Source organism: Ursus americanus, chromosome 14, assembly GCF_024610735.1.
Source record: "Ursus americanus isolate L20-20 chromosome 14, mUrsAme1.1.p, whole genome shotgun sequence".
In the NCBI taxonomy this organism is placed as follows: domain Eukaryota; kingdom Metazoa; phylum Chordata; class Mammalia; order Carnivora; family Ursidae; genus Ursus; species Ursus americanus.
In genome coordinates, this window is record NC_142140.1 from 42,844,671 (window position 1) to 42,871,725 (window position 27,055).

The 27,055-nt window shown below is 58.9% G+C and overlaps 2 protein-coding genes across 6 annotated transcripts; both read left to right on the top strand.

Moving 5' to 3' along the window:
* The first annotated feature begins 304 nt into the window (after positions 1-304).
* On the top strand, positions 305-15,560 carry ATP13A1 (ATPase 13A1). Of its 2 annotated transcripts, XM_045778366.2 has the most exons (26): positions 305-739; positions 2,642-2,731; positions 2,843-3,033; positions 4,512-4,584; positions 4,812-4,967; positions 5,114-5,183; positions 5,261-5,367; positions 5,888-6,017; positions 6,152-6,207; positions 6,775-6,901; positions 6,979-7,116; positions 7,197-7,317; positions 7,667-7,824; positions 8,235-8,410; positions 8,481-8,591; positions 9,601-9,726; positions 10,542-10,650; positions 11,654-11,853; positions 11,935-12,031; positions 13,055-13,215; positions 13,288-13,402; positions 13,492-13,688; positions 14,456-14,598; positions 14,817-14,928; positions 15,014-15,157; positions 15,243-15,560. In XM_045778366.2, the coding sequence occupies exons 1-26, from the start codon at positions 320-322 to the stop codon at positions 15,351-15,353; spliced, it is 3,639 nt and encodes a 1,212-aa protein (XP_045634322.2). In that variant the 5' UTR covers positions 305-319; the 3' UTR covers positions 15,354-15,560. The 2 variants fall into 2 exon arrangements, with proteins under 2 accessions (XP_045634322.2, XP_087723250.1); XM_087867124.1 differs by lacking the exons at positions 305-739; positions 2,642-2,731 and having other exon boundaries at positions 2,847-3,033; positions 4,739-4,967.
* Positions 15,561-16,427: 867 nt separating this feature from the next.
* On the top strand, positions 16,428-27,001 carry GMIP (GEM interacting protein). Of its 4 annotated transcripts, XM_045778725.2 has the most exons (22): positions 16,431-17,673; positions 17,962-18,087; positions 18,613-18,695; positions 19,173-19,248; positions 19,360-19,417; positions 19,734-19,859; positions 19,943-20,007; positions 20,110-20,217; positions 20,628-20,708; positions 20,816-20,986; positions 21,074-21,211; positions 21,525-21,721; positions 22,033-22,139; positions 22,213-22,302; positions 22,653-22,730; positions 22,807-22,961; positions 23,184-23,372; positions 23,478-23,615; positions 23,717-23,913; positions 24,254-24,641; positions 26,014-26,077; positions 26,208-27,001. In XM_045778725.2, exons 1-22 carry the CDS (start codon positions 17,245-17,247, stop codon positions 26,579-26,581), a joined length of 3,438 nt encoding a protein of 1,145 aa, XP_045634681.2. In that variant the 5' UTR covers positions 16,431-17,244; the 3' UTR covers positions 26,582-27,001. The 4 variants fall into 4 exon arrangements, with proteins under 4 accessions (XP_087723251.1, XP_045634681.2, XP_045634682.2 ...); XM_045778726.2 differs by lacking the exon at positions 17,962-18,087 and having other exon boundaries at positions 17,547-17,673; positions 18,613-18,697; XM_045778727.2 differs by lacking the exon at positions 16,431-17,673 and having other exon boundaries at positions 17,965-18,087; positions 18,613-18,697.
* Positions 27,002-27,055: the final 54 nt, after the last annotated feature.

Here is a 27,055-nt window from a genome sequence, read left to right on the forward strand (position 1 = left end):
CCTGTACAAGGGCTCCCCTCTTCCGGTTCAGGTGTCACAGTGGCACCCAGCCCGCCTCGTCTCGTCTTTTCCGGTCTCAGTCCGGCGTGGCAGGGCGGGTAGGCGGGTTTAGCGCTTTCAAGACTCTGTTATGGCCGCGCCCTGCCTCCCCTTCCGGCTTCAGCCTGTCATGGCGGCGCCCTGGGTAATAACCCAACTCCTACACTGTCGGGCTCTTCCTATCCTCCGGCTGCCATGGCGGCGTCCAGGGTTCACCGGAAGTTAAACTTCGGAAGTGAGGCGGTGCCTCTGCCCGGAAGCGAGCGCGGCGCTGGGAAAGATGGCGGCGGCGGCGGCGGCGGCGGTGGGCAACGCGGTGCCTTGCGGGGCCCGGCCTTGCGGGGCCCGGCCCGGCGGGCAGCCCCGGCCCGGCGGGCAGCCCCAGCCCGGGCCGCAGCCGCGCACCCTCCTCGCCTCTGGTCCGGCGCTCATAGCGAGCGGCGACGAGCTGGTCGCAGCCGTGTGGCCGTACCGACGGCTGGCGCTGCTGCGGCGCCTCACGGTGCTGCCGTTCGCGGGCCTGCTCTACCCGGCCTGGCTGGGCGCCGCGGCCGCCGGCTGCTGGGGCTGGGGCAGCAGCTGGGTGCAGATCCCCGAAGCCGCGCTGCTCGTGCTCGCCACCATCTGCCTCGCGCACGCGCTCACCGTCCTCTCGGGACATTGGTCCGTGCACGCGCACTGCGCGCTCACCTGCACCCCGGTAAGTCCGCGGGCACGAGCCCGACCCTCGCCTTGGTCGGGCCTTGCGGCGGGTCACAGTCACGACATTCGTGTCGGTCCCCACCCAATCCCGGGCCTCCCGTTTGCTGGGCCTGAGTCCCCAGCGGTGCCTTCTGGGTGGCTAAATCCTGGCCCCGCTACGGACTTGCTGTGCGACCCTGGCGCAGGTTCCTTCCCTTCCTTGGAATCCCTCCCTGTTGTGGTCATTTAGATTCGATAAGGTAATACCTGTAAAAAGCTCAGTGTAGGCTCCGGCGTAGTCGCTCTTTGATTTGGCTTGTTAATGCTAACTACCATTCTAGCGAGTACTAGGTTGTTTCTCTTAGAGGTAGTCTATCCTTCTTCTGTCTCCTATCTTTTTCAAAGTGTGAGGTTAGACTGCGGGGTGAGTTTTCCTATCTGTGAAGCTTGGTTTGAGAACTCTGTTGTCCAGTGCTTAGAGGCCCTTGCATACTAGGACCAAAATTAGGTTGAAATGCACTTTAACCGTAGCATTTAAGAAGAGCAGGAGCAATTTGTGAGCAAATGACAACTGCTTGGAGTCTCTATGTCAGCCTCCAAGATGAGGGCGGTGACAGTGACCTCTATTGGAATACAGCAGTCCGGTAGCACTTCTGACCCTTAACCCCCAAGATATGGATAGGGAGAGCTGCCCTGGGTCAGCAGTTATTGTTGGTGACTGCACCACTGCCCTCTGGGCCTGCCTCAGATGACACTGGCATGTTTGGAGCCATGGGCACAGATTTCCCACCAGCCTCCCCTTTGATCCCAGGAGCGTGTTTCTGAAAGAAGAGGGAAAGGGAACAGCATGAAGGGCTGCAGAAAGAGACAGAAGCCCCCTGTCTTTGACTCCAAATGTGAACTGAATCCTCTTTCTCTTCTGAGAGAATGGTTCTTCCAACAAGCCTTATCCCAAGGGAAGGGCTCAAACTTACAGGTAGCTTCAGGTCAGTGCAATGAAAGACTCCAATGAGGGACCAAAAAATGCAGGGAAGTTGGAGGGAGCATGACACCCCCCCCCCCCGCCCCCAGCCAAACTTCCAAGTGCCTTTTGGCCTACAGCTGAAAAGCATGAGTGTTAACTTCCTCTCCAGGGATGGAGGAGGAGGAGGAGGAGCTGAATGACCGCAGGGTGAGGATGGGCAGATCTGGGTTTGCATCCGAGATCTCAGGGGTGCTTCTCTTTCGGTTTCACTTTCCCCTTGTGTAAAGTGAGAACTGTAACACCCACTCTTCGTGCCCCTGTGAGAAGAAACTGAAAAAACTGCAAAGTGCTTGGCATAGCGGTCGCCCCATGTAGCACTTCACACTTTTTTTGCCCACAGTGTTACCAGACCTCGTTGAGTCTTTGTCATTATTTTCTGCCTGCCCAGAGGCCCATGGACTCCCCAGGGGGAAGGGCCAGGGGAGGTCTCCTAAGAAGGTGACTGTGTGACCGCGTGTTCCAGGCAGAGGAAAGTGGCTCCTGCTGAGGTCCTTGGCTGAGGCAAGGACGAGCCTGGAGCCTCGTTGTCCGTCGTCCCTTCAGGACACGAAATGAATAGTTCAGGGAGGGGACACAGAGCAGCAGCAGGCCAGTGGGCTGTGACAAGGCTTGGCCCACGTGGTTTGAGGGTGCAGGTAGTGCAGGGGACATTCTTCCTGTTTGAGTTCAGCAGGGCCCCAGGCGTTGGGTGCTGTCCATCACTCTGCTTTTATGATACAAGACCAGAAGTGTGGTGAGGTGGTGTCTTTGTCTCAGTGACAGCCTGGGGACTAGACAGGCCAGCACCCGGAGCCTGGAGCTGCTGTGCTTGCAACCTCCCTGGGGCGGGGTGGGTGGTGGGGAGGCTGTGGAGCTGCGGATTAAGAAGGGCTCAACAGCAGGCTTTGCCTCTCGCAGGAGTATGACCCCAGCAAAGCAACCTTCGTGAAGGTGGTGCCGACCCCCAACAATGGCTCCACTGAGCTCGTGGCCCTGCACCGGGATGAGGTAGGGACCGGCTGTTGGGCTGCTCGGCCCAGGGCTCGGGTGGGGCTCCCGGGCACTGACAGACACCCCCAGGTGTGGGCCTTCTGCCACAGACAACGCCTGCTCCCACAGGGCGAAGATGGACAAGAGGTGCTGTCTTTCGAATTCCAGAAGATCAAGTATTCCTACGACGCTCTGGAGAAGAAGCGCTTCCTCCCTGTGGCCTTTCCCGTGGGGAATGCCTTCTCATATTACCAGAGCAACAGAGGGTTCCAGGAGGACTCAGAGATCCGCGCAGCTGAGAAGAAGTTCGGGAGCAACAAGTAAGTCCCGATGTGCCCATGCATGGCGACAGGGCTGGTGGCTGCCCAGGGTCACAGCGTGGACGCTTGGCAGAGCCAGTGGCTCCTTTCCAGTTTCTGCCCTGCTGCGTTCCTGAGTCCTGGTGCCTAGGAAATGGGGAGATGGGGTGGAGGAGTCCACCCTTTCGACAGTACATCCCTGGTGAAGACGGCGGCCACCTTTTGAGAATCGTGCTCTAGTCTTGTCTCTCCTGGACTTGCCTGCTGACAGGGACCCTGGAGGGCCCTCGGGCGGGAGTGCATACAGCTCTTCATCAGAGCCTAGCCCGAGGCCCCAGGGAGATGACTATTGATCCTCGTTTTATAATTATTGTAGAATTTCTCTTTGTTTTTAAATTTTTCTTTTAAGTTGTCACCATGTTCCTCGTACTCATCCCAGCACTCTGGGAAGAGTGATAAAAGGAGTTGTCAGTGATCACAGTAGCTCTCCTTTGTACCAGGCATGATGGCAGACGCCTTGTACATACGTCCTCCCTTTAGTTCGTGAAACCACCCGTGCCCACGCACGTCTGGGAGAGGGCAGAGCAGGGCTTCAGAACCCCTTGGTCATCCTCAGAGCCCCTGGCCCTGCCACCATGATAATCGTCCTTGACCTGAAAACCCTCAGAACTTTTAGGGAATTCTTCCCTGACCCGATTGCTTTTTAAAAATTACAGATATATCATCACAAGTAACAATCTAATAGGAAGATTGATAAGGAATTTTCACCTATCCTCCCTGTCTAAGGTCAGCCTTGGTGGTGGCCTGGGATGTCCCCTTTCACACCTTCCGGGCTCGTGCAGAGTCATCTGAATGACACACAATAGGGTCTGGTTGTGGTTTGTTTTTATCACAGTCTTTTTTTCTCACACCCCGTATCTAGGACATGTCTCCAAGGACAGGGCCAGGGTGGCCCTAGCTGACCTGGCTGGTCCCCGGCCAGGATGGGCCACCACACACAGTGCCACTGAGCGCACTTGTAGGCCCCACTCTTCGAATTCTGGGGCTTTTATTAAGGGATTTTTTTGGAAAATTTCAGCTCCAGACCTCCTCTCTCCAACTCAGGGTGGGGCTCAGGCCCAGAACACATCCCAGCTGCCTGGCCGTGTCTGTGCAGCTTCAGGCTCCCGTCCCATAGTCAGGTGCTCCTTCTCTGCCTGCCTTCTTACCCAGCCTGATGACAGGTTCTGTCTTACACTAGCCCTGCTTGGGTGGGTGGCTGCCTGAACAGCCTGTCTGTTGCTGGCTCAAAAGCTTTACCTGGGTTCTGCGGAGGAGGGCTGGCTGCAGTTAGCATGCTTGCCCAGTGCCTCAGGGACAAGGAGAGCCGTAGTCACGTGGAGTGTCCCTTCTGGCTTCTCATTTCCCGGGGAGGCCTGCAGTGCCCTGATTGGAGGTGTCAGGGTGGGGTCTCCGAGGCCTCATACCATGAACAGGATGTGGGGTCTGGTCTCTTGTAGGGCTGAGATGGTGGTGCCTGACTTCTCGGAGTTGTTCAAAGAGAGAGCCACAGCACCCTTCTTTGTGTTCCAGGTAAAGCAGCAGCTTGGACCCCACCCCCCCACCCCCCTCCTGTTCCTTGGGGCTTTCATACCCAGAGCAGTCTCCATCTGCAGACCTGAAATTCTCTCTGTGTCCTCATGGGTCTGAGCCCACGGGCGGAACAGTCCTTGGTATGCCTTCCCAGCCTCCACAGGTGTCTTCACGTGCTCCCGTGGATGGCCGGGCGGGGGTGTGGACACACAGGCTGTGTCCTGCAGGTGTTTTGCGTGGGGCTCTGGTGTCTGGATGAGTACTGGTACTACAGCGTCTTCACGCTTTCCATGCTGGTGGCCTTCGAGGCCTCCCTGGTGCAGCAGCAGATGCGGAACATGTCAGAGATCCGGAAGATGGGGAACAAGCCCCACATGATCCAGGTGAGGCCAGGGAGAAGATGGGGGGGAGGCACCTGCCAGTCTTGGGGTGGGCGTGGAGCAGGGGCGGGGCGAGGTCAGCTCCAGGGCTGCGCCTGCATCGTGCCCGCCGTGAGACCCAGAGCTAACTGCGCCTCACCTCTGCCCAGGTCTATCGCAGCCGGAAGTGGAGGCCCATCGCCAGCGATGAGATTGTTCCCGGAGACATCGTCTCCATCGGTGAGGCACGCTTCTGGTTGTCCCGGTGGGAGCCCTTTGTCTCCGCTCCTCTGCAACACTCCTGCCCCTTCCCGCAGGCCGCTCCCCACAAGAGAACCTCGTGCCGTGTGACGTGCTGCTGCTGCGGGGCCGCTGCATTGTGGACGAGGCCATGCTCACGGGGGAGTCGGTGCCGCAGATGAAGGTGCTGGGTGGGGAGCGGGGGTCGTACTCGGTGTACGCAGGTGTGTCACTGGCCCATCTGTATGGGAGGGACAGGGCTGCCCAGGCACGGCGGGGGGGAGGGACGGGGCCCTGGCCTAGGTGGCTGCAAGAGGCACAGAAAGTGCGGCGCCTGGTGGGAGCTGCCAGATTTCCTGGTGGTCTTGCACCCTGGATGAAGGGGAGCTGGGTGGTGATGAGAAGGAAGGAGATGAGAGAGGGCAAGATGGTCAGGGCTTGTCCAGGCCAGGGACCAGAGACGTCGGACTGGGGTGGGCTGAGGGAAACCAGGAGAGCGCAAACCGTCAGTGAGGCCAGTCCCGAGATGATGAGGAGTCGACATGGCACGTGCAGGTAGAGAGAAGGCAGGCCGCTGTCCCTGGTCAGATGTGCTGCGTTAGGCGGGGAGCCCTGCGAGGCTCGGAGTGGCTCTTCCCAGCCCCAGAGGACAGAGAAGGAGGCTGAGGTGAGAGCGCCCTCACCATCCTCTCCTTCCTTCTCAGGAGCCCATTGAAGACCTGAACCCTGACCGGGTGCTGGACCTCCAGGCCGACTCCCGGCTCCACGTCATCTTCGGGGGCACCAAGGTGGTGCAGCACATCCCCCCACAGAAGGCCACCACGGGCCTGAAGCGTAGGTGCCTTGGGGGGTCTGGGGTGTTCTGGCCCCGCCATCCCTCCCCCATGCCCCAGCCACCGCATCTGCGTGGCTGAAAGGGAGTGGGGATGGACAGACACAAAAAATGCTGGTCCTGTTTGTCTCCGCAGCAGTCGACAATGGGTGTGTGGCCTACGTTCTCAGGACTGGATTCAACACATCCCAGGTATGGACCCTTGTCTGGCTCTGGGGAGGGTAGGCCCCAGGGCGGGTGACAGACAGTTGAGACGGTGGCTCTTTCAGACTCCAGAATGTCCCTGCCACAGACTTATTCTGACAGCAGGTACCAGCTTGGGGCCAGGGTGCAAACGTGAGCCCTACACCAGGTCTCCTCCCCTCCGCTGAGGTTCTGGTGGGAAGCACAGACAGGAAACGGGCTGTTGCCATACATACTGGGGTCATGACCAGAGTCACACCCGTAAACACTCCAATAAAGTGTCGTAAGGGCTGCCTCGTAGAGGTGATTGGCCAGACCTCCTTCTGGAAGACTCAGTCCCCCATCTCAGCCACTTCTTTCCCTGACGCCCAATTTTTGGCCACTGGTCTCTGTAGCCCTTAGCTGAGTGGCAGCCACCCACGTAGCTGTGTGGTCACCTGTGTCATGGCCGAAGGACTCACAGGTGGGCCCAGTGCAGGCACTCCCCATCAGCAGAGGGAGAATCAGGCCCTGGTGCTCTCAGGTGCAGGAGGCCACGCCCCACCAGGGAAGGCCTCTAACCCTCTGGCCCTCTAGGGCAAACTGCTGCGCACCATCCTCTTTGGAGTCAAGAGGGTGACTGCAAACAACCTGGAGACCTTCATTTTCATCCTCTTCCTCCTGGTCTTTGCCATCGCAGCAGCTGCCTACGTGTGGATTGAAGGTATGCGCTGTGGCCACTCCCCTGGCTGTTGGGCCCCACCCCCTCGGCCCCCAGGCTGGCAGGCCCTGTCTCTGCAGGCACCAAGGACCCCAGCCGGAACCGCTACAAGCTGTTTCTGGAATGCACACTGATCCTTACCTCGGTCGTGCCCCCTGAGCTGCCCATCGAGTTGTCTCTGGCTGTCAACACCTCCCTCATCGCCCTGGCCAAGCTGTGTGAGTGCCTGGGACAGGGCTGGGGTGCTGAGTGGGCTGGGGCCTTGCAGAGCCCCTGACCCTGGCTCCCCACCTCCCAGACATGTACTGCACGGAGCCCTTCCGGATCCCATTCGCCGGCAAGGTAGAGGTGTGCTGCTTCGACAAGACGGGGACCTTGACTAGCGACAGCCTGGTTGTCCGTGGGGTGGCTGGGCTCAGGTGAGTATGGGTGACCTGGGCCTCTTGCCCAGCAGGTGGCTCTTCGGGAGCTCAAGGGACGGACAGCATGCACTTGGAGCCCCATAGTGCACACAAAAGTCTGATGGGGGGGGGGTGTCTCCCTCACGTTCCTCAACGTGACAGTGGCATAGCAGCTCGCTCCACCCCAAGCAGCCACGTGATCCCTAGGGGTGTCCATGAGATGGGCTCAGGTGTCACAAGGACCAAGACTCTGCATCTCTCTAAGCCCCTGCAGTGACTGGCACAGAGTGGGGTCCCATCCCTCATCCTGGCTAGCAATTCCCAGGGGTCCCTTCATTCCATAACCAGCTGTTTCCTGTCTTTACAGAGATGGGAAGGAGGTCACTCCTGTGTCCAACATCCCCGTAGAAACGCACCGTGCTCTGGCCTCATGCCACTCCCTCATGCAGCTGGATGATGGCACTCTTGTGGGTGACCCACTCGAGAAGGCTATGCTGACGGCCGTGGACTGGACACTGACCAAAGGTGAGGGGCTGGAGCTTCGGGCCCAGCTGGGATGAACTGCCAGCTCTCACACCCCTGGGCAGGTGGGCTGCACCCCTCAGAGATACCCATGTGTCCAGCTCAGGGGCAGGCAGGCCCACAGCTCTGATGGTCCCTTAGGCGGGTGGGCACAGGCTCACCTGTGACCTGAGACAGTCCACCCCTTGGGAGTAGAACCTACCCCACCCTGCCAGAAGCCACGGGCAGGGTCCTCTGGGTACAGGTCTCCCAGTTCCGACCCTTCCTGGAGCGAGGAGCCCCCTTCTCCTCCCCGCACCCTGCAGGGTCTGGGTCTGGGGGTGGGGGGGAAGAGAGGGGCGGAAAGGGGAGGCGGGGGCCTGGCTGCCTCTTTGGAGCGAAGGCCCTCAGGATTCGTACTTATTTGTTTCCAGATGAGAAAGTATTCCCCCGAAGTATTAAAACTCAGGGGCTGAAAATTCACCAGCGCTTTCATTTTGCCAGTGCCCTAAAGCGAATGTCCGTGCTCGCCTCCTATGAGAAGCTAGGCTCCACTGATCTCTGCTACATCGCGGCTGTGAAGGGGGCCCCCGAAACCCTGCACTCCATGGTGAGCCAGCCCTGGCCCCGGGGGAAGGGGGGCGCGGGGCGGTCGGTGACATCCCCTGCGTTCCCTGCAGTTTGCCCAGTGCCCACCTGACTACCACCACATCCACACGGAGATTTCCCGGGAAGGAGCCCGAGTCCTGGCGCTGGGGTACAAGGAGCTGGGGCACCTCACCCACCAGCAGGTAAGGGCCCAGGCTCCCCACCTCCTGGCCCCTTGTCCATACTGCCTTCTGTTCCCCACAGCCTCACCATGAGCAGGCACGATTTCTTCTTCCTCCTTCGGGGCCTCTACCTTGGGAGGCCCTGAGTGGCACTTAGCCCCGGGTCCCTTCTCTACTGCGTGTCCTGCCCCTTGTGGGACCCCATCCCATCCTGGCTCCTGAGGGCACTTCCTACAGAGCACAACCAGGCCCTGCCTCCATCCAGCCTCTTACGCCACACCTTTGGGGCCTTACACCTCCCAAGGGATCACCAGGAGACACCTTGGATTCCTGTCTCCAGCCTGGTTCTGTCCCTACCCTGCCCAACCACCCAGTCACCACATAGTCGTGGGGCGCCTCCAACTCCCTGTCACACCCCATGTCCTGTCGGTTATCCACTCTCGTCCCACCTCCAGCATCAATACTTCTCTCTGCTTCCACCTTACCTCTCATCCAGTCCTCTTCTACCTGACAGCTGAGAAATCCTTCCAGAATGCACCCCGGGTCGTGGCTCAGTGCCCTGGCCTCAGAAACAGCCTGCTCGGTGCCACTCCCTGAGCCCGTCTGCCCCATTCCCCTGCTTTCATTTCTCGTGGCAGTTAGTGTTCTGATTTCTGTCACTTTCTTTATTACACATCTCTTCCGGTAGAGGGCAAACTCTGTGAGGGCAAGAGTTTGGGGTTTCTGGTATGAGGTTCAGGGTGAGCATGCACTGAGTGAATAACAAAGGAGGGTCTGACTTTACTGTGTTGGAAGCCGAGTCACACAGGCTCATGCCCTGCTGTTGTGCACAGCAGGGAGAAAAGGCCCCGTGGTGGGGGAACCATGCAGCACTGCTGAGGCCCTGTGGGTCCAGGGTGCCTAGTGTCCTCCCCACTTCTCACCTAATCCTCAGATGTTCCTCCTGTAAGCATGTGCCTATCCCTGACCTCCCCCCAGCTCAGAAATGGAGGAGAGATGGGTCATGAAGTATCCCTGTGTCCCTACACAGGCCCGGGAGATCAAACGGGAGGCCCTGGAGTGCAACCTCAAGTTCGTCGGGTTCATCGTGGTCTCCTGCCCGCTCAAGGCTGACTCTAAGGCCGTGATCCGCGAGATCCAAAATGCATCCCACCGGGTACAGATCCTGGACCCCTCCCCACTGGGCCCCAAGGGTGGGTGGACAGGTGGGTGGGCCTTGGCTCCTTCTTCCAGAGAGGGCAATATGACAGCAGAGGACAGATTCCCCCCTTCAGCGGGGCAAGGATGTCTTTCTTGGATCTTGGCTGAGCTCCCTCATGGCTCTGGTGCTCATGCTGGCCCGAGTCTGAGGATGCTTTGGGACCTGGCCTATGCCCACCCTTCTCAAGTTGCTTCCTTGGCCCCCAGCGTCCCTGGGAGGTGAGGGCAGTTCCCCCACTCCACCCCATCCTAGAGAGGAGGAACTGGGCTGGGAGAGGGGATGTGGAGGTGACTCCCGGACAGGCCACATCCATCTGTCCTGTGGTTTCTGTTTTCTAGTTTGGGACTCAGGATGCAGTTTAGGATGTGGGAGGTGAGTGAGCAGTCTCAGAGGTGGTGACATAAACAGCCCCACCTGGCCCTCAGCCATCACAGCCCGTCTTCCCATCACCAGGCTCTCAGGGAGAAAGCTGGAGCATTTGTCCCCCCTCTGCCTGGGGCAGCTACCAGGCCGAGAGGGTCCACGCCAGTGGCTGGTTCTGAGTCTGTGTTGCAGATAAAGGCTGTGGGTGCTCTCGGACACACATGCCTGTGTCGTTTGCATAAAACATCACCAGGTTGGGGTGGATTGTGGCCTCTCGAAGCCCATTCTGCGTCAGGGCCAACACCTCGTTCTGTGGCCTTCTTTAGAGGAGCCTCAGCCACCAAGTCTCCAGGCTGGAGTTCTGCCCTTCAGGGCCCTGCCCCACGGAGCCTCTGTCCTCTCCTCAGGTGGTCATGATCACAGGTGACAACCCGCTCACTGCCTGCCATGTGGCTCAGGAGCTGCACTTCATTGAAAAGGCACAAACACTGATCCTGCAGCCTCCCACGGAGAAAGGTGAGGTACCTTGGGGCCCTAAGCTGGGGGGACCCTGAGTCCAAGAACAGCCCCTGTCTGGTGGCCTGCCGGCATTTCAGGCCTGAGCGAGCACACTCAGTGTCATCCAGGACCTGTGACAGCAGCCTGCGGAGCGCGGCCACTCCTTGTCAGCACACTCGGGCCCTCAGGCCAAGGAGCTCCGTAGCCGCGTGTCCAGCAGCATGTGCCAAGGGATGGTGCCTGGCTGGGGGGCCACACGCACCGGGGTGTCACCAGGCTGCAAGTCAGAGGAGGGTGCTGGCTTCTGGAACTACGCTGCGTTCTAGAATTTCCCAGCCCTTCTAGTCTGCAGTGTTGGTCCCAGATCTCTGTCAGCTCTGTCTCAGCTGCAGGCACTTGGTTCTTGCAGAGCCCAGGGATTGTAGGGAGGTGGCCCAGAGGTGGCTCTTGGGACTGTTGATTGGCAGGTGACGCTGCTCGAACAAAACAGCCTCAGTAGAAGCCAGGTGGAGGCTGGTCGGTTTCCCTCCTAGCCAGGACAGCCCACGTGAGCCGTGTGGTGCCGGAAGGCCTCCCTCAGCTATGCTTACCACTCAGCATCCATGCCTGGGCCAGCCATCTAGAAAGAGGAAGCGGTTGGCAAGCAGGGTCTGGCGCAAGGAAGTGACTCAGGGTGGCCTGGCCCTGGAAGTGCAGGGTTTCAGGCAGGCCCCAGGGTCAGGGATGCCTAGCTCCTGAGGTCAGGCTGTCTGGGTTTGAATCTGACTGTTGTGAGGTCTCAGGCCAGTGGCCTAGGCTCTGGGTTCTTGAATCCTTTGTCTCAGCGGGTTCTGTGAACAACATCTTTGGGGTGCCTGGGGTCTAGGATGCGGGTGTAGACAGGGATTGGTGGAGATAAAGGGGTGTGGGCCAAGAAGGTGCTTCAGAGAGATGAGACTGGACGGCATATGTGGGGTCCACATGAGGGGGAGTTGCTGAGTGGCTGAACCCCTCTCCCTGACCCTGGGCTCCGGCCCTGCAGGTCGACCCTGTGAGTGGCGCTCCATCGATGGCAGTGTCGTGCTGCCCCTGGCCAAGGGGTCCCCGAAGGCGTTGGCCCTGGAGCATGCGCTGTGCCTCACAGGCGATGGCCTGGCCCACTTGCAGGCCGAGGACCCCCAGCAGCTGCTTCGCCTCATCCCCCATGTGCAGGTGTTCGCCCGTGTGGCCCCCAAACAGAAGGTGTGTACAGAGGAGGCAGGGGGCAGGCAGGGCCCTGGGGGCAGCACACAGCCCTCACTCAGCCCATCTCTGCGCACGTAGGAGTTCGTCATCACCAGCCTGAAGGAGCTGGGCTACGTGACCCTCATGTGTGGTGACGGCACCAATGACGTGGGTGCCCTGAAGCACGCTGACGTGGGTGAGTCCTGTGAGCTGATGGACTGCTTCCATTGCTGTTCTGCCAGCACAGGCTTAGCCTCAGAGACACGTCACTGAGCGAGTTCTTTGAGGAGGCAGTGAGGGGATGGGGCAGGTGCCAGTGGGACTGGGGATCTGAGGAGCCGCAGGCCTGGAAAGGTTACATGTATCTGAGGAACAGTGGTGTGGGGGGGGGGGGGTGGGCACCAGGGCCTCTGGGAACATGGGGAGCCAGGGAGGCTCCAGGCAACAGACACAGCTTGCTTGGTCCAGGCCTCCCGGCACTGTGTGGAGACCATGTGGGGACTGAGGGCTGAGGCCAGAGGCCAGGGAGAGGGGACAAGTGGGGATGCACAAATGAAAGCTGAGGCATTTGCCAGCTGTTCGTAGCCTGGGATTTCTGTCAACAGAACGCAGCCATCAGGGTGATGTCTAAAGAGCAACCTGACGGGACCTGGGTGGCTCAGTCGGTTAAGCATCTGACTCTTGATTGTGGCTCAGGTCGTGATCTTAGGATTGTGAGCTCAAGCCCCACACCGGGCTCCAGGCTCGTCATGGAGCCTGCCTGAGATTCACTCCCTCTGCCCTGCCCCCCGCCCCCTCCCCCCCACCCCCACTCACATGCGTGCTCTCGAGGGCATGCATACACACTCTTTTTTCCCCTCTTAAAAAAAAAACAAAACAAAACAAGCCGATGTACTTATCGCGCTTTCCCAGTCTTTAACTATATTAATTGACTATTCTGTCCTAGAATTATGATTCTTGCCGAGACACTTTGGAAATCACTTTTGACTCATTGGGTGTTCTGTGTACTTGGGTTTTGTTTTCCAAATGTAGAAAGTAAGATAGATGCTCTCTGAGGCACTCCATGGGGAGATCAGCTGAGATGGGGAGGTTTGACTTCTGTGAGCAGACACCCCACTCCATGCTCCACACTGGGCCTCACTCAGCACAGGGCTAGCAGGCTTGGGGTGACCGGCTCCTTCTAGTTCCAGACACATGCTCACATACCTGCCCGCCCCAGGTGTGGCACTCCTGGCCAATGCCCCTGAGCGAGTTGTTGAACGGCGCCGACGGCCCCGAGACAGCCCTGTCCTGAGCAACAGCGGAGTCCGGGCCACCTCCAGGGCGGCCAAGCAAAGGTCGGGGCTCCCGCCCCCCGAGGAGCAGCTGGCCTCCCAGCGGGTGAGTCCCAGGAGGTGGAAGGCGCCGGCCCCCTTTGGTGGCCAGGTCTCACCTCTGCCATCTGCCCCACAGGACCGCCTGAGCCAGGTGCTGCGGGAGCTCGAGGATGAGAGCACGCCCATCGTGAAGCTGGGGGATGCCAGCATCGCTGCCCCTTTCACCTCCAAGCTCTCCTCCATCCAGTGCAGTGAGTCCCACCCCCGGTGCCTCCCCCTGTGCCCATCCTGATCGTCCCCCACGCCCACACCTTCCTCCCATCCCGTCCCCCACCTACAGTCTGCCACGTGATCAAGCAGGGCCGCTGCACACTGGTGACCACGCTGCAGATGTTCAAGATCCTGGCGCTCAATGCGCTCATCCTGGCCTACAGCCAGAGTGTTCTCTACCTGGAGGGCGTCAAGTTCAGTGACTTCCAGGCCACGCTGCAGGGGCTGCTGCTGGCCGGCTGCTTCCTCTTCATCTCCCGCTCCAAGGTGGGCTGAGCCACAGGCAAAGCAGGGGCTCCCTCCCCAGCGCCGGAGTACCCTCTGCCTCTTTGGGCCGGCTAGGGTGGACTGTTAGAGGCACCACCGCGTGTCCTCCATTCGTCTTCAGAGCATCCCTCAGGGTGGGAACTGTCATCCCCGTGTTACAGTTGGGGATCAGGGGCAGGGCAGGTGCACGCCGAGGCTCCCCAGAGTGGCACAACTCGGGCCCTAGCACTGTCCACCAGCTGGGGGTCTCGGGCTACACAGATCCCACAGGCAAGGACAGGACCGCTGGGGAAATTATTATCAAGACCACTCAGAAAGCATTCAGTGCCATGAAAAATACAAAGTGGGTCACAGGCTACGGGGGACAGCCTCGGGATCATTCAGGGGAGCCTGTGTGACGCATAAAGAACAAAGGAAACTTCCAGGAAGCAGGCAGAAAGGCCATACATAGATGCGCGTGGGCTGTTGAAGGAGCACCCGGTGGCTGGAGGATGTGGGAGGTGGGTTGTGTCAACCATGAGCACCCACTGAGTCCCAGGGAGGGCTTTGGTTTGTTCTAGAACAAGGGGAAAGGGGTGGCTCTTAAGCACCCTGTGGCTGCTATGTGGAGTGTAGGCCTTGAGTGTGGGGAAACGAGCAGGGCTCTGGTGCAAACTCATAACCTCCAGGACTTGGTGACTGCTCTCTACACGAGTCCTGCTGGGAGGCCGGGGAGCGGGTAGCCCCAGGGTGAGCCTGGACCCTGACTCCCCACTCCGCCACTACAGCCCCTCAAGACCCTCTCCCGAGAGCGGCCCCTGCCCAACATCTTCAACCTGTACACTGTCCTCACGGTCGTGCTCCAGTTCTGTGTGCACTTCCTGAGTCTCGTCTACCTGTACAGCGAGGCCCAGGCCCGGAGCCCCGAGAAGTGAGTGCTGGGCCGGCCTGGGGCTTGGGGTGGGCGCTTGGCAGGGCGCTCCTCGGGGAGGCAGTATCCCTGCGGTGGAGGGTGCAGGAGGATGTACACGCAGACATTGCGCTGGGGTAACCGAGGCCCGACCGGTGGGGTCGGCCAGGCAGAGCCCTGGCTCTCTGCAGGGCTGGTGGGAGTCAGAGAGCATCCCTGTCCCCTATGTGTCGCTACAGGCAGGAGCAATTTGTGGACCTGTACAAGGAGTTTGAGCCGAGCCTGGTCAACAGCACCGTGTACATCATGGCTATGGCCATGCAGATGGCCACCTTTGCCATCAACTACAAAGTGAGGCGTAGCCCCTGACTGAGTTCACCCTGCCCACTCTTTTGGCCCCTACAGCACATGACAGGCCATCCATCTGTCCCCACAGGGCCCACCATTCATGGAGAGCCTGCCAGAGAACAGGCCCCTAGTGTGGAGCCTGGCCGTGTCGCTCCTGGCCATTGTGGGCCTGCTCCTTGGCTCCTCACCCGACTTCAACAGTCAGTTTGGCCTCGTGGACATCCCCGTGGAGGTAAGTGGCCCTGTGGGCGTGGCCCCAGGACTCAGCCTGGGCCCTTCTGCAGGCACCCAGCTCACCAGTGCTCCTTGCCCCACAGTTCAAGCTGGTCATCGCCCAGGTCCTGCTCCTGGACTTCTGCCTGGCGCTCCTGGCCGACCGTGTCCTGCAGTTCTTCCTGGGGACCCCGAAGCTGAAAGTGCCTTCCTGAGATGGCAGTGCTGGCACCTGCTGCCCATGTTGGTGCCACCGGGCAGGAGCCCCAAGAGGGAACACTGCCCCTGTGGCGAGGCGGGCTTGGCCTTCCCACCAGGACTGAGCTGCGCTGGGACCGCCCCACAGCCACCTGAGGGCCTGGCTGGCAGAACCAGCCCTGGGCCGGCCCCTTTGGTAAATAAAGCCGCATCCACCATTTTAAGAGGCCCCGCCTCCACCTCTGTCTGCACCACTGAAGGGGTCGTGGCGGGGCTATGTGGTCACTGAGCAGGGTCCTGGCATCCTCCCCAGGAGTCGTGAGATTATTAACGACAGCCCTGCCATCCGGATATTCAGTGCTTAGATGGGCTGAGCTCCAACCCCAGAGAGTTGTGCATATTTCATAATTTGACAAGCACCTCCCTATTTCTATAGTCTCTCAGCTTCATGTTCTGGTCTTTTAGGTACTGGTGGAAAGTTTTATTTTTTATTTTTATTTATTTTTTAAAGATTTTATTTATTTGACAGAGAGAGACAGCAAGAGAGGGAACACAAGCAAGGGGAGTGGGAGAGAGAGAAGCAGACTTCCCGCCGTGCAGGGAGCCCGATGTGGGGCTCAATCCCAGGATCCTGGGATCATGACCTGAGCTGAAGGCAGATACGTAACAGCTGAGCCAGCCAGGTGCCCCATGGTAGAAAATTTTAGGATCGATGGCATTTTCTCCTGTTCAGAAATATGTGAAATAGCAGCATTCCTTCCTCTCACGGTGTTAGATGTGAGGAAGTTAATACGAATTGTTGGAGATGCTAACTCGGGTCACACTCATGAGGGGCCTGTGCTGCACAGGTGCCATTCATCGTCTCCTGTCAGCCCAGCTTTGCGGCCTCGCTCCGCCCTGGTACTGACACTGTCCTTCCTCGCAGCAGACACGCATTGCACCCATTGCAACTCAGGAATTGTGGAGTCGGCAGCATGAGAGCAGAGACATGGCCAGGGGAGATTTCCAGCCTTCTCAACAGCTAAGAACTTTAGAAAGCAAAGTTATAAACCTGTTTTTATTTATTTATTTAGAGAGGGAGCATGGGTGGGGGTGTAGGTGGGAGAGGGAGAAACTGGCTCTCCGCAGGGAGCCTGATGTGGAACTCAATCCCAGGATACACGGATCATGACTTGAGCAGAAGGCAGACACGTAACTGACTGATTAGCCAGGCGCCCCGTAAATCTGTCTTTATTTCAAACGGGAAATTCCACTGAGTGCAGAGTATGGGTACATTTTTATAACTTTGACAAGCTGCATGTGAGAATCTCAGGCCTGGTACCCAGGCCCAGACTTCAAGACAGCCTCTGCCTCCCTGCTGATTATCCATGAAGGGGTCACCCCCTTTCCCATCTTCACCCCTTGGCCATCCTCAGCAGTCTGTCCCTGTCTGGCTTCCCCATGAGGAGCGGTGTGGCCCACAGCTGAAGGAAAGCCCTGGGTTCCAAAGCGGGGAGAGGGCCGGGACTGTCTGTGAATGCCTGTGAGCATCACATGGGCCCTGAGCACAGACCAAGGTGTATGGAAGTGTAGGGGTGCCAGAACCCACCAGGCAAAGGGGCTGTTGTGGTCACTTGGAATCCCTGAGACAGTTTGAGGCAAGTAGGAGGCAAGAACTCTGGACTTGGGATTTGTTTGCTGGAAATGATTCTTGAGGTGCTCGGAGTGAAGATCTCTGACCCCTGTACCTGAGAGAGGTGCTTGGGGCACTTCGGCTGTTCTGTAATCAGGGCTTCAAGAGTCTGATCCAGCTTCCAAGGTCATTTCCAAGGTGCCCCAGACCAGGGGTTTCCAGCCCTAGAGCATTGGGGAAACTTAAGATCCCACTGGAGTAAGGCCTGATATCAGGCCTCTCCACCAGGGGGCTCCATGGACCCCGTGGAGCCTGTATGGGTTCAGGGGTCCAAGAGGCCTGTGGGCAGGGAAGTCGCTGCGTCGCAGAGTGTAGAGGATTCAGGGACAGGCGCCCCGGACAGTGAGTGTGCTGCGGCTTTGGGGCCGCGCAAAGATCTGGCTCCAGAGCATCTCCCGCGTGTCTCGGGCAGGGCACGCGGTATGCGCTTCCGGGCCTTAGGGGCGTGGCCGGTCGGCCGAGGTGTAGCCGGGGGCGGAGCCTTTGCTGAGCAGGGGCGTGTTCGGCCGCGGGGCGTAGCCTCTGCTGGGCGGGGCTACGTGGATCCCGGGCGGCAGCGGCCGCGGCAGGAAATCGGGGCAGGGCCCCGCGGGCGCGAGATCCCATCCCAGTCCCGGTCCCCGCCGAGAGATCCTCGGGCCGGGCCATGGACGCAGCAGAGCCGGGTAGGCGGTCCGGGATGTGGGATCCGAGAGGGACCTCCCCCAACCGTACTCCACTTCCTAAATTGAGTGGTCTCTCCTGTCCCATTTCTGTCCAGAGAGCGGGGAAAGGAGTCCCGAATGGGAGGGACGCGGGCATCCTCCACTGTGGGGACCCCCAAGCTGAGAGGGGCCCAGAACATCATTCCCTGACCCCCTCCCCCTTTGGAGTCTGCACCCCGGATGCCTGGGGGAGGGGGCCCAGGAAGGGGAAGTGGCTGCTTCTGCTTCTGATATTTGTGTTGGGGGCAGGGTGTCACGACCGCTGATGGAGAGGGCGACGCGGCAGGATCCCCACTCGGCTCCTCCATAGTCAGGGGAGGGGGCACTGCTGATCTGGGCCCCCTAGAAGGGGGGCCGTGGCAGAAATGTGGCAAGGTCTGACTTGTGTTTCCGGTTGTCTTTGTGTCTCTGCTGTGCTTGTCGAGTGTCATTCGGTCTTTATGTTCCTCTGGTTTCAGTCCGCCCCTGTGTGTTTGTGCCACAGGCTCTGTGCCGGTCTCTCCCACGTGTATTTCCATCTGTCTGGCCTGAGGTCCATGTGGTTCCATTGTCAAGCTGGCTCTCTCCCCAGGGACAGTGTGGCTGCATCTGGGGCATCTGTTTTGTCGCTTTGCTTCTAGGCCCATGTGTGTGTGGGTGTCTGTGTTCCACTGAGCAGCTGTCTCTGTGTTGGGTTGTGCCTGAGTTCGTCTGCCTGCCCTGAGTTGGCTTCACCCCGGGCCACACTGCCTCCATCCTGACTCTGACACCCGTCCCCATCCCGCACTCTCTACAGGTCCAGAACACTCTCTGTTTCTCTCTTCCCAACCTCCCAACAACCGGCTAGGGGCCTAGGTGTCAGTCCCTCCGTGGGTGGAGGGAGGCTTTGATTGGCCCGTGTATGACACTCCCCTCCCCCAGGGCTACCTCTGGCTCCAGAGAGCAGGAAGAGGTACAGTGACATCTTCCGGAGCCTGGACAACCTCGAGATCTCACTGGGGAACGTGTGAGTCTGAGCCTGGGCCACCCCCAAATCCCTAGCCATTTAGGTGCCTCATTAGGAACCTATAACATCTAGATCCATTTACCTAATAACCTGAGAAGTCTAAGATGGATCCTTTCAAAACACCTGAAAAATCCCAAAATTCAGCCCCCCCGAATCCACTGGGAATCCCCAAAGTGGTCCCAGGACCCCCATATATCCTTGTGACCCTTTAAACATTTGAGATCCTTATAATCCCACTCTGTGAACCCCAGATTCACCTAGGACCTTTCAAATTCTCTCAAGTCCCATTAAAAAAACACACACAAAAAAACAAAACTCACCTGGTCCCCCCCAAAAACACTCAGACCTCCCAAATACAAGAGATGTCACAGAGGTGATATCCGGGACCATCACTTACAGTGCCCCGGGGGCCCCCAACACCCCTAAGCAAGACAGACTGGGTGGAGGGTGGCATCCTAACACCTTTACCTCCCAGGACCCTTGAGATGCTGCCTGGAGACCCCGTGCTTTCAGGAGACCCAGAGTCTGACAAGACCCCCACAGCCACTGAGGTGAAGGGCGGGACCAAGAAGGCAGGGAGGAGGGGGCCTCTAGGAGGTGGGCTCTAGGGGGTTGAAGCCCCTGCCCTGCTTGCTCCTGAATGCTGTCTCCCTCCCCCTCAGACCAGTGAAACCAGACCTTGGAGTGGCCCCTCCCTGGGGGGTCCTGCACCCCTTACAGGTAGGGGGCTTTGTGGGGTGGGGGGAGTGGGGGCAGAAAGGAGTCCTTCCTTCAGTTAGTCGTCACCCCCTGCCTGTTCCACACACCAGGGACACGGCAGTACACACGACAGAGCTGAGCCCCTGCCCTCAGGGAGCCCCCAGTCTGGGTGGAGAATCCATATAAAATTGCAACCTGGACAAGATCATAAAGGGGTGTTTTGGGGGAGCCATAGGGTGTAGAGTAGGGGTCACTGGTCTGGTCGGTTTTGGGGCTCAGGGAGAGCTGCCACAGAAGGTCAGGGTTCAGAGGTCAGAGGTCCACCCTCCTGCCCCAGGAGAAGAACTGGACTTGCGGCTTATTCGGACCTCGGGGGGCGTGGACGCAGCTCTGGAGTACGCCAAGACCTGGAGCCGCTATGCCAAGGAGCTGCTGGCCTGGACTGAGAAGAGAGCTAGCCTTGGTGAGGGCCCCTTCTGCCCGGCCCCAGGCCCCAGGCAGTGCCCACACCCTGCCCAACTCAGACCTCTGCTGTCTTCCCCCCAGAGCTAGAGTTTGCCAAAAGCATCATGAAGATTGCAGAGGCTGGCAAGGTGTCAATCCATCAGCAGGTAGCCATGACTAGACCCCCCAGGGTCCAAGCCCTCCACCAGAACCCCAGCCCTGACCCCCTAGATCCTCAGCATCCTCCAACACCAACCCCCCCCCCCCAGAGCCACATGCCACTGCAGTACATCTACACCCTGTTTCTGGAACACGACCTCAGCCTGGGAGCCTTGGCCATGGAAACAGTGGCCCAGCAGAAAAGAGATTACTACCAGGTGAGGGGGCCCTGCTGCATGCACTATTCCATTCACACCTCCCCGGGAGGAAGGCACAGTACCAGCAGTGCCATTTTGCTGATGAGGAAGCTGAGGCCCAGGGATGTTGAGGAACTTGCCCAAGGTTACCCAGCAGAGATTCAAACCAGGCTTCCTGTGCAATTGCAAAACTGCTTCTGTTTGTTTTCAGGGCTTGGGTTGGGGTGGGGGGGCAAGGTGCTGAGTGTTCCCAGGAAGAGAGCTTTGGTCTCTCTGGGTCCAGGCTTTAGAAAGGATGAGGTGGAGAGCCGGTTGGTGGGGGAGAGTGCAGACCCGGGAGAGGGCCCAGAGGATGAAAGACACGTGGTAGCGGGGAGCAGAAAGATGGGGGGGAGCCCTGAGGCAGCCCCCACATCTGTCCTCCTTGCCAGCCCCTGGCAGCCAAACGAACTGAGATTGAGAAGTGGCGGAAGGAGTTTAAGGAGCAGTGGATTAAAGAGCAGAAGCGGATGGTGAGGCCCCGCAGGGTGGGTGGGTGCGCAAGGCTGGGCTGGTGGAGGAGAGGAAGAAGCTCTGATCTGTCCCCTTCTGTGCTTGCCCCCACCCCCCATGGCCCCAGAATGAGGCAGTGCAGGCGCTGCGGAGGGCCCAGCTCCAGTATGTACAGCGCAGCGAGGACCTGTGGGTTCGCTCCCAGGCATCCCCCGAGGACCCGGCACCCCAGGCCTCGCCGGGGCCCAGCAAACAGCAGGAGCGGCGGCGGCGATCTCGAGAGGAGGCTCAGGCCAAGGTGGGGACCCAGCCCCGTGCCCCCCAGCGCTCTGGTGCACCCTGCCCACACTTGGTCCAACCTGTGCCTGGGCCCTGATTTCCCCAGGTGCAGGAGGCCGTGGCACTGTACCAGGCCTGTGTCCGCGAGGCCAACGCGCGGCAGCAAGACCTGGAGGCCGCCAAGCAGCGGATTGTGTCGCATGTGCGCAAGCTGGTGCTGCAGGGGGACGAAGTGCTGAGGCGGGTGAGACCCTTTCCCACTGCCGCCCCACATTCTCCTTCGACCCCAGCTGAGGGCCCTCTGCCCCCAACCCGTCTCCAGGGCCTAGGACTCCTCCCTAGAAAGCCAGTTGGAACCTCAGTCCCAGACCACACCTTAGCCTCAGCGCCACCCCGTCTCCCCCGTCCCCTCCTTCCAGGCCAGGCTCTGACCACGTCCTCCAACTGCTTCTCATTGCTCGCCCCCCCCCCAAACCCTGACCGCACTGGTGTCTCTAAAGGTCAGGCTCCGCCCCTCTCTCACTGCAGTTTGCACTCCCCCCACCACCACCCCGCAGGTGACCCTGGGACTGTTCGGACTTCGAGGGGCACAGGCGGAGCGTGGCCCCCGTGCCTTTGCTGCCCTGGCGGAGTGCTGTGAGCCCTTCGAGCCTGGCCAGCGCTACCAGGAGTTCGTGAGGGTGCTGCAGCCTGAGGCCCCACCACCCCCTCCGCCTGCCTTCTCCTTCCAGGAGTTCGTGCCCACTGCACACAGGTGGGCCTCCCCCCAGGAGCGGGGTCAGGAATGAGCCCCAGAGACAGTTGCAGGCTGTTGGCACCACCAGGCTGAGTACCTGGGGGTCAGAAACTCAAAGCCTTGGCTCTTGGATTTAGCACCCAAGGCCCTTGTGGGGGTGGGTATTCCAGCTCTGGTAGAGTCCGAATGTTAGGGTTACTGCACTGGGTGCTTACTGGTGTCAAGGCTCGCAGACGCCAGTGCTTGGAGTTGGGTCCTCCTAGCTGCAATGCATAGGTGATGTCATCCCAGTTTCCTGGTTATCAGAGCCCTCAAACCTCTCCTTTCAGCTCTCCCTTGGACACAAGAAAGAAGCTCTCTGGCCCCCCACCCCCACGGCTGGATGAAAGTGCAGCGGAGACAGGCCCTTGGGAGGAAACAGGGACAGGCTGGCAGGGTGAGCGCAGTGAGGGGGAGTCAGGAGTGGTGCCAGAGCAGGGGTCTGTCCTAACTGACCTGTTCCCTCCTAGGAACTCCAGGCCCGACTTCAGGCGGCGACGCGGACAGTATGGGCGGTGGCAGCGAGTCTCGGTCCCTGGACTCTCCCACTTCCAGCCCAGGTGGGGCCAGAACCTGGCCCTAACCCATTCCCTACCTCTAACCCTCCTCCAGTCCCTGGCCAGGCTCTGACCCTCCATCTCTAACCTATCATTTGGCCTACCTGTACCCCTGGCCTATTTTCCTCATCCTCTGATCCATTCTCTTGAGCCAGCTTCTGAACCACCCCCCCAGATTGCTGACCCATTCTCCAACCCTAATATCTGACCTGACTTCCCTCCTGACCTCTAACCCTTTTCCCATCGCATCTGTGGATGGTTCTAGAAAGCCTAAAAACCAGAAATATCTCCTTAGCCCTGGAGCTTCCCTATGACCCCTGTGACCCCCGACCTCTGTGACCCTCTGACTCCAGGCTCTGGCACAAGGCGGTTGGTGAAGGTCTCATCCACAGGCACCGAGTCCTCAGATGACTTTGAGGAGCGAGACCCTGGTAAGGCTGGAAGCAGGTGGGGTGTGGCAGGAGGTGGGAGGGTGGACCAGGCACCCCTGACCCTGTGTCCCTGCAGACCTGGCAGATGGGCTGGAGAACGGTCTAGGAAGCCCTTTCAGGAAGTGGACGCTGTCCAGCGCGGCCCAGACCCACCGGCTGCGGCGACTGCGGGGCCCAGCCAAGTGCCGCGAGTGTGAAGCCTTCATGGTCAGCGGGACCGAGTGCGAGGAGGTGTGGCCTGCGCCCATCAACCAATGACCTCTTCTGACCCCAGTGATGTCCCTGACCCCAGACACCTCCCTGACCTGAAATCCCTATGATCTTTCTGCCCTTGGGACATGCCCTGATCTAATGATCTAATCCTATGAGTCCCCCACCCCCTGAGGATCCCTATGATCTCTTTTCCCCCACTGACCCCTGATGACCTCCCTGACCCTATGACCTTCCCCTTAGTGCTTTCTGACCTGCCACAAGCGCTGCTTGGAGACTCTACTGATCCTCTGTGGACATAGGAGGCTCCCAGCCAGGACTGCCCTCTTTGGGGTCGACTTCCTGCAGCTGCCCAGGGACTTCCCGGAGGAGGTGCCCTTTGTGATCACCAAGTGCACGGCCGAGATAGAACAGCGTGCCCTGGGTGTGCAGGTGCTGCCTTGACTCTTGACCACAACCCCCAGTAGTGACCCGGCCCTCTTGCCGGCCAGTTGGTAAGCCAGATGTCTATTTCCTGCCCCTGCCCCTGCCCTGCAGGGCATTTATCGGGTCAGCGGGTCCCGGGTCCGTGTGGAGCGGCTGTGCCAGGCTTTTGAGAACGGTCGAGCATTGGTGGACATGTCAGGAAACTCGCCCCATGATGTCTCGAGTGTTCTCAAGAGATTCCTCCAGGAGGTGGGTACTCAGTGGCTTGGGGGTAGGGGCCGGGCGGGCTCAGGCTGAGGACCCTCTGCAGCCCACCCACACCCATGTCCCTCCCGCCATTCCACCCCCAGCTCACTGACCCCGTGGTCCCCTTCCACCTCTACGACGCCTTCATCTCTCTGGCTAAGACCCTGCATGCAGACCCTGGGCACGACCCTGGGACCCCCAGCCCCAGCCCTGAGGTTATCCGCTCGCTGAAGACACTCTTGGTGCAGCTGCCTGACTCTAACTACAGCACCCTGCGGCACCTGGTGGCCCATCTGTTCAGGTGTGCACTGTCCCTGACCTTGCAATGTGACTTCTGACCTGAGGCACGGATCTGTGACCCTGTCCGTGGACATGACTACTGACCTCTGGGACTGACCCCTGACACTGACTTCTGATCTTTGCATGTGTTTTCTGAGCTCTGAATTTTAATACATGACTCTAGACTTTGGGTGCTGAGCCCTGATCTCCGTTGCCAGGCATGTCGCTGCTGGTCTCAAACAATGACTGGGACCACTTACCCATGACTTGGGCAGGTTGCCATGAGCCTGGCCTGTAGCTCCTACCTTATGGCCAGTGACATGCATCCCACGCTCTGATCTCTTTCCTCCTACCGTCCCCAGGGTGGCTGCGCAGTTTGAGGAAAACAAGATGTCTGCCAACAACCTGGGCATTGTGTTCGGGCCAACGCTGCTTCGGCCACCGGACGGTCCAGGGGCAGCTGGTGCCGGCCCTGTCACCTGCCTACTAGACTCTGGGCACCAGGCCCAGCTCGTTGAGTTCCTCATTGTATACTACGAGCAAATCTTTGGGATGGATGACCTCCCTGTGGCCACTGAGCCCCCACCCCAAGACCCCAGTCCAGTCCCCGGGCCCCTCATCAACAGCCCCCAGCCACCACCCTCCTACCTTGCTCCAGATCCCCTGCCCCCAGTCCTAGCCTCGGACCCCAACCCAGACCCGGAGCCCCAAGGTACCTTGGAGAAGCATCCTGAGGCCCCGCCTCCTGAGGTAGGAACCCACAGACATGGGGAGGGCCTTCTCTCCATTTAACCCTCTCACTCTCCTGTCTTCCTTCCTTCCTTTGCCTTTAAAATTTTCTCTTTCATTCCCTCTCTCCCTAAAAGTGAGGAATGGAGTGGTAGGTAATAATAATGGAGTAATGACAGGGTACAGCTCTGCAGAGTTACGAACATAGGTGATCGTTTATTCCTTCAAGAGAATATTTACTGAACACTTACTATGTACCAAGCATTGTTGTAGTAGGCATTATAAATACATCAGTGAGTAAATTATTCAGAGACCCCATCCTTTTGGTGACTGCATTCTAGTAGGAAAGAAACCAACAACAAATAAGAAATATGGTATAATGTCAGTTTATAGGACATTACAAGGTGACAAGTACTATGGAGAAGAAAAGAAAGCGTAGTGTAAAATAAGAGACATTGGGGGCACCAAGGAGAGGTGGAGGGCAGTCTGTAGCAGTAAGTAGGATGCTATGGGCAGGTCTCGTGGAGAAGGTGGCTTTGAGCAAAGACTGGAAAGATGTGGGGGAGGAATGAGCCAGATGGAGATCTGGGGAAGGGTATTCTGAAGGGAACAGCCAGTGCAAAGGCCCTGAGGTGAGAGCATGCCTGGTGTTTAGGGTGCAGCCCCGAGCTGTAATGAATTAGTGAGGAGACGGTGGTAGAAAGTGAGGCCAAAGCGGGGGCGGGGGGGGCTCTGTGGAATGCCACACACCGTGCACCTACTACGCATGGGCACTTTATAGGCTTTCTGTCATCTTCACCACAGCCCTGAGAGGTGCATACTGTTAGTGAAAACCATTTACAGATGAGACTGGTGGCTTCCCTGTCCCTCAGATCCTGCTATACACACCATTCCCGAAAGCATGCACCTCCCCCTCTCCCCCTCCCCCACAGTGGCCCAGAGCTGGCAAAGGGGCTGTCAGTGAGCGCTGGGTCTCTGAGCAGTGGAATGGCTCAGAACGTGCTCAGGACATGAAAGAACTCCAGCTGCTATTAGCATTTAGCTCGAGGATCAACTGAAGGTTGTACAGGAATCGAAAAGCAGGTGTAAGTTTGCAGAGCAGAGCAGCATGGAGACAGTTCACTTGGTCCTAATGCAGACATGGCCAAGTCACTCCCTGGGCTGGTGCTCTGCTGAGCAAGGGCGCTCCTTCCTTCGTGGACCCCATAGTTGAGATTAATAATATTGCTCTGCACAAGGGGACAAGCAGTATACTGTTAAGGACATCATCTCCCCAGATATCAAAACTGTAAAAGACCTTTTACGTGTCCAGGAACAAACCCTCAGCTCTCCAAGAGTCTCAAAGAACTGGGATTTTATTGTTGGGGTTTTGGTCTTGGGTTTGTTCCTACAGATTCCAACTCCACAGAGTGACCAGAGAGAAGTGGCTGAGGACACCATAGAGGAGGGAGGGGAAGGTAAGTATGTTGGGGACCATTCCAGGAGTTGTAGGGGTATGCTTGCCTGGGGTGGCTTGGGTGAGAGGTGACTCCCAGGAGATATCCAGAGGATTTAGGGGTGCTCAGCAATGACCATGCCAACCCACAGTGTCCAGCCAAGGTCCAGAGGACTCACTTCTGGGGACACAATCCCGTGGCCACTTCAGCCGTCAACCAGTGAAATATCCCCGGGGCGGCGTGCGGCCTGTCACCCACCAGTTGTCCAGCTTGGCCCAGGTAGCTTCCAAATTGTGCGAGGAGACCCCTGTCACATTAGTGACCCGAGGGAGTTTGCGGAGGCGGGCACCTGGCCCCGTCGCCTCCTCGCCTGAGGGCAGCCCTCTGCGCCGCACCCCGCTGCCCAAGCATTTTGAGATCACCCAAGAGACAGCCCGGCTACTCTCCAAGCTACACAATGAAGTTGTGCCCAAGGCCCCCTGCTGCCCAGACCCCCAGCCTGAGGAAGCCGAGGACCATCTCTGACCATCCCAACATTCTGACTGAGGGGGAAAGGACTGAGAAGGTGTTCAGTGTTGGGGTGTCTGGAGAGTTCCTATAAGGAAAGACTACATGGCTTGGGGGACTAAAACCCTTTCTGGGGCAATATACCAGGATCCCCCCACTAGACACAGGTCACTGCCCATCAGGGCCACTCAGGTTCAGAGGTGAGTCAGGGTCAGTACTCAGGGTCAATACAAGTCACGGGATCCTTGGTGTCCATCCTAGTCTCTGACCCCGGGAACGGGGGGCCTTTTGCTACTTTGGTTATGGCTACTCTCCCACCTCTGCCTGCTTCCTTAGCTGACCTCAGTGACCAGCTCTTGGAGGGTGTGGGCAGCCCAGACTCAATGTCCTGGTGGTACCTGGGGTCTGATGGCCTGGGAATAAATTGTGTCTTTTATACCATTGAGTGTCTTTCTTTGCCAGGCCAGGGGTATGGGAGGGGTAGGTGAGGGC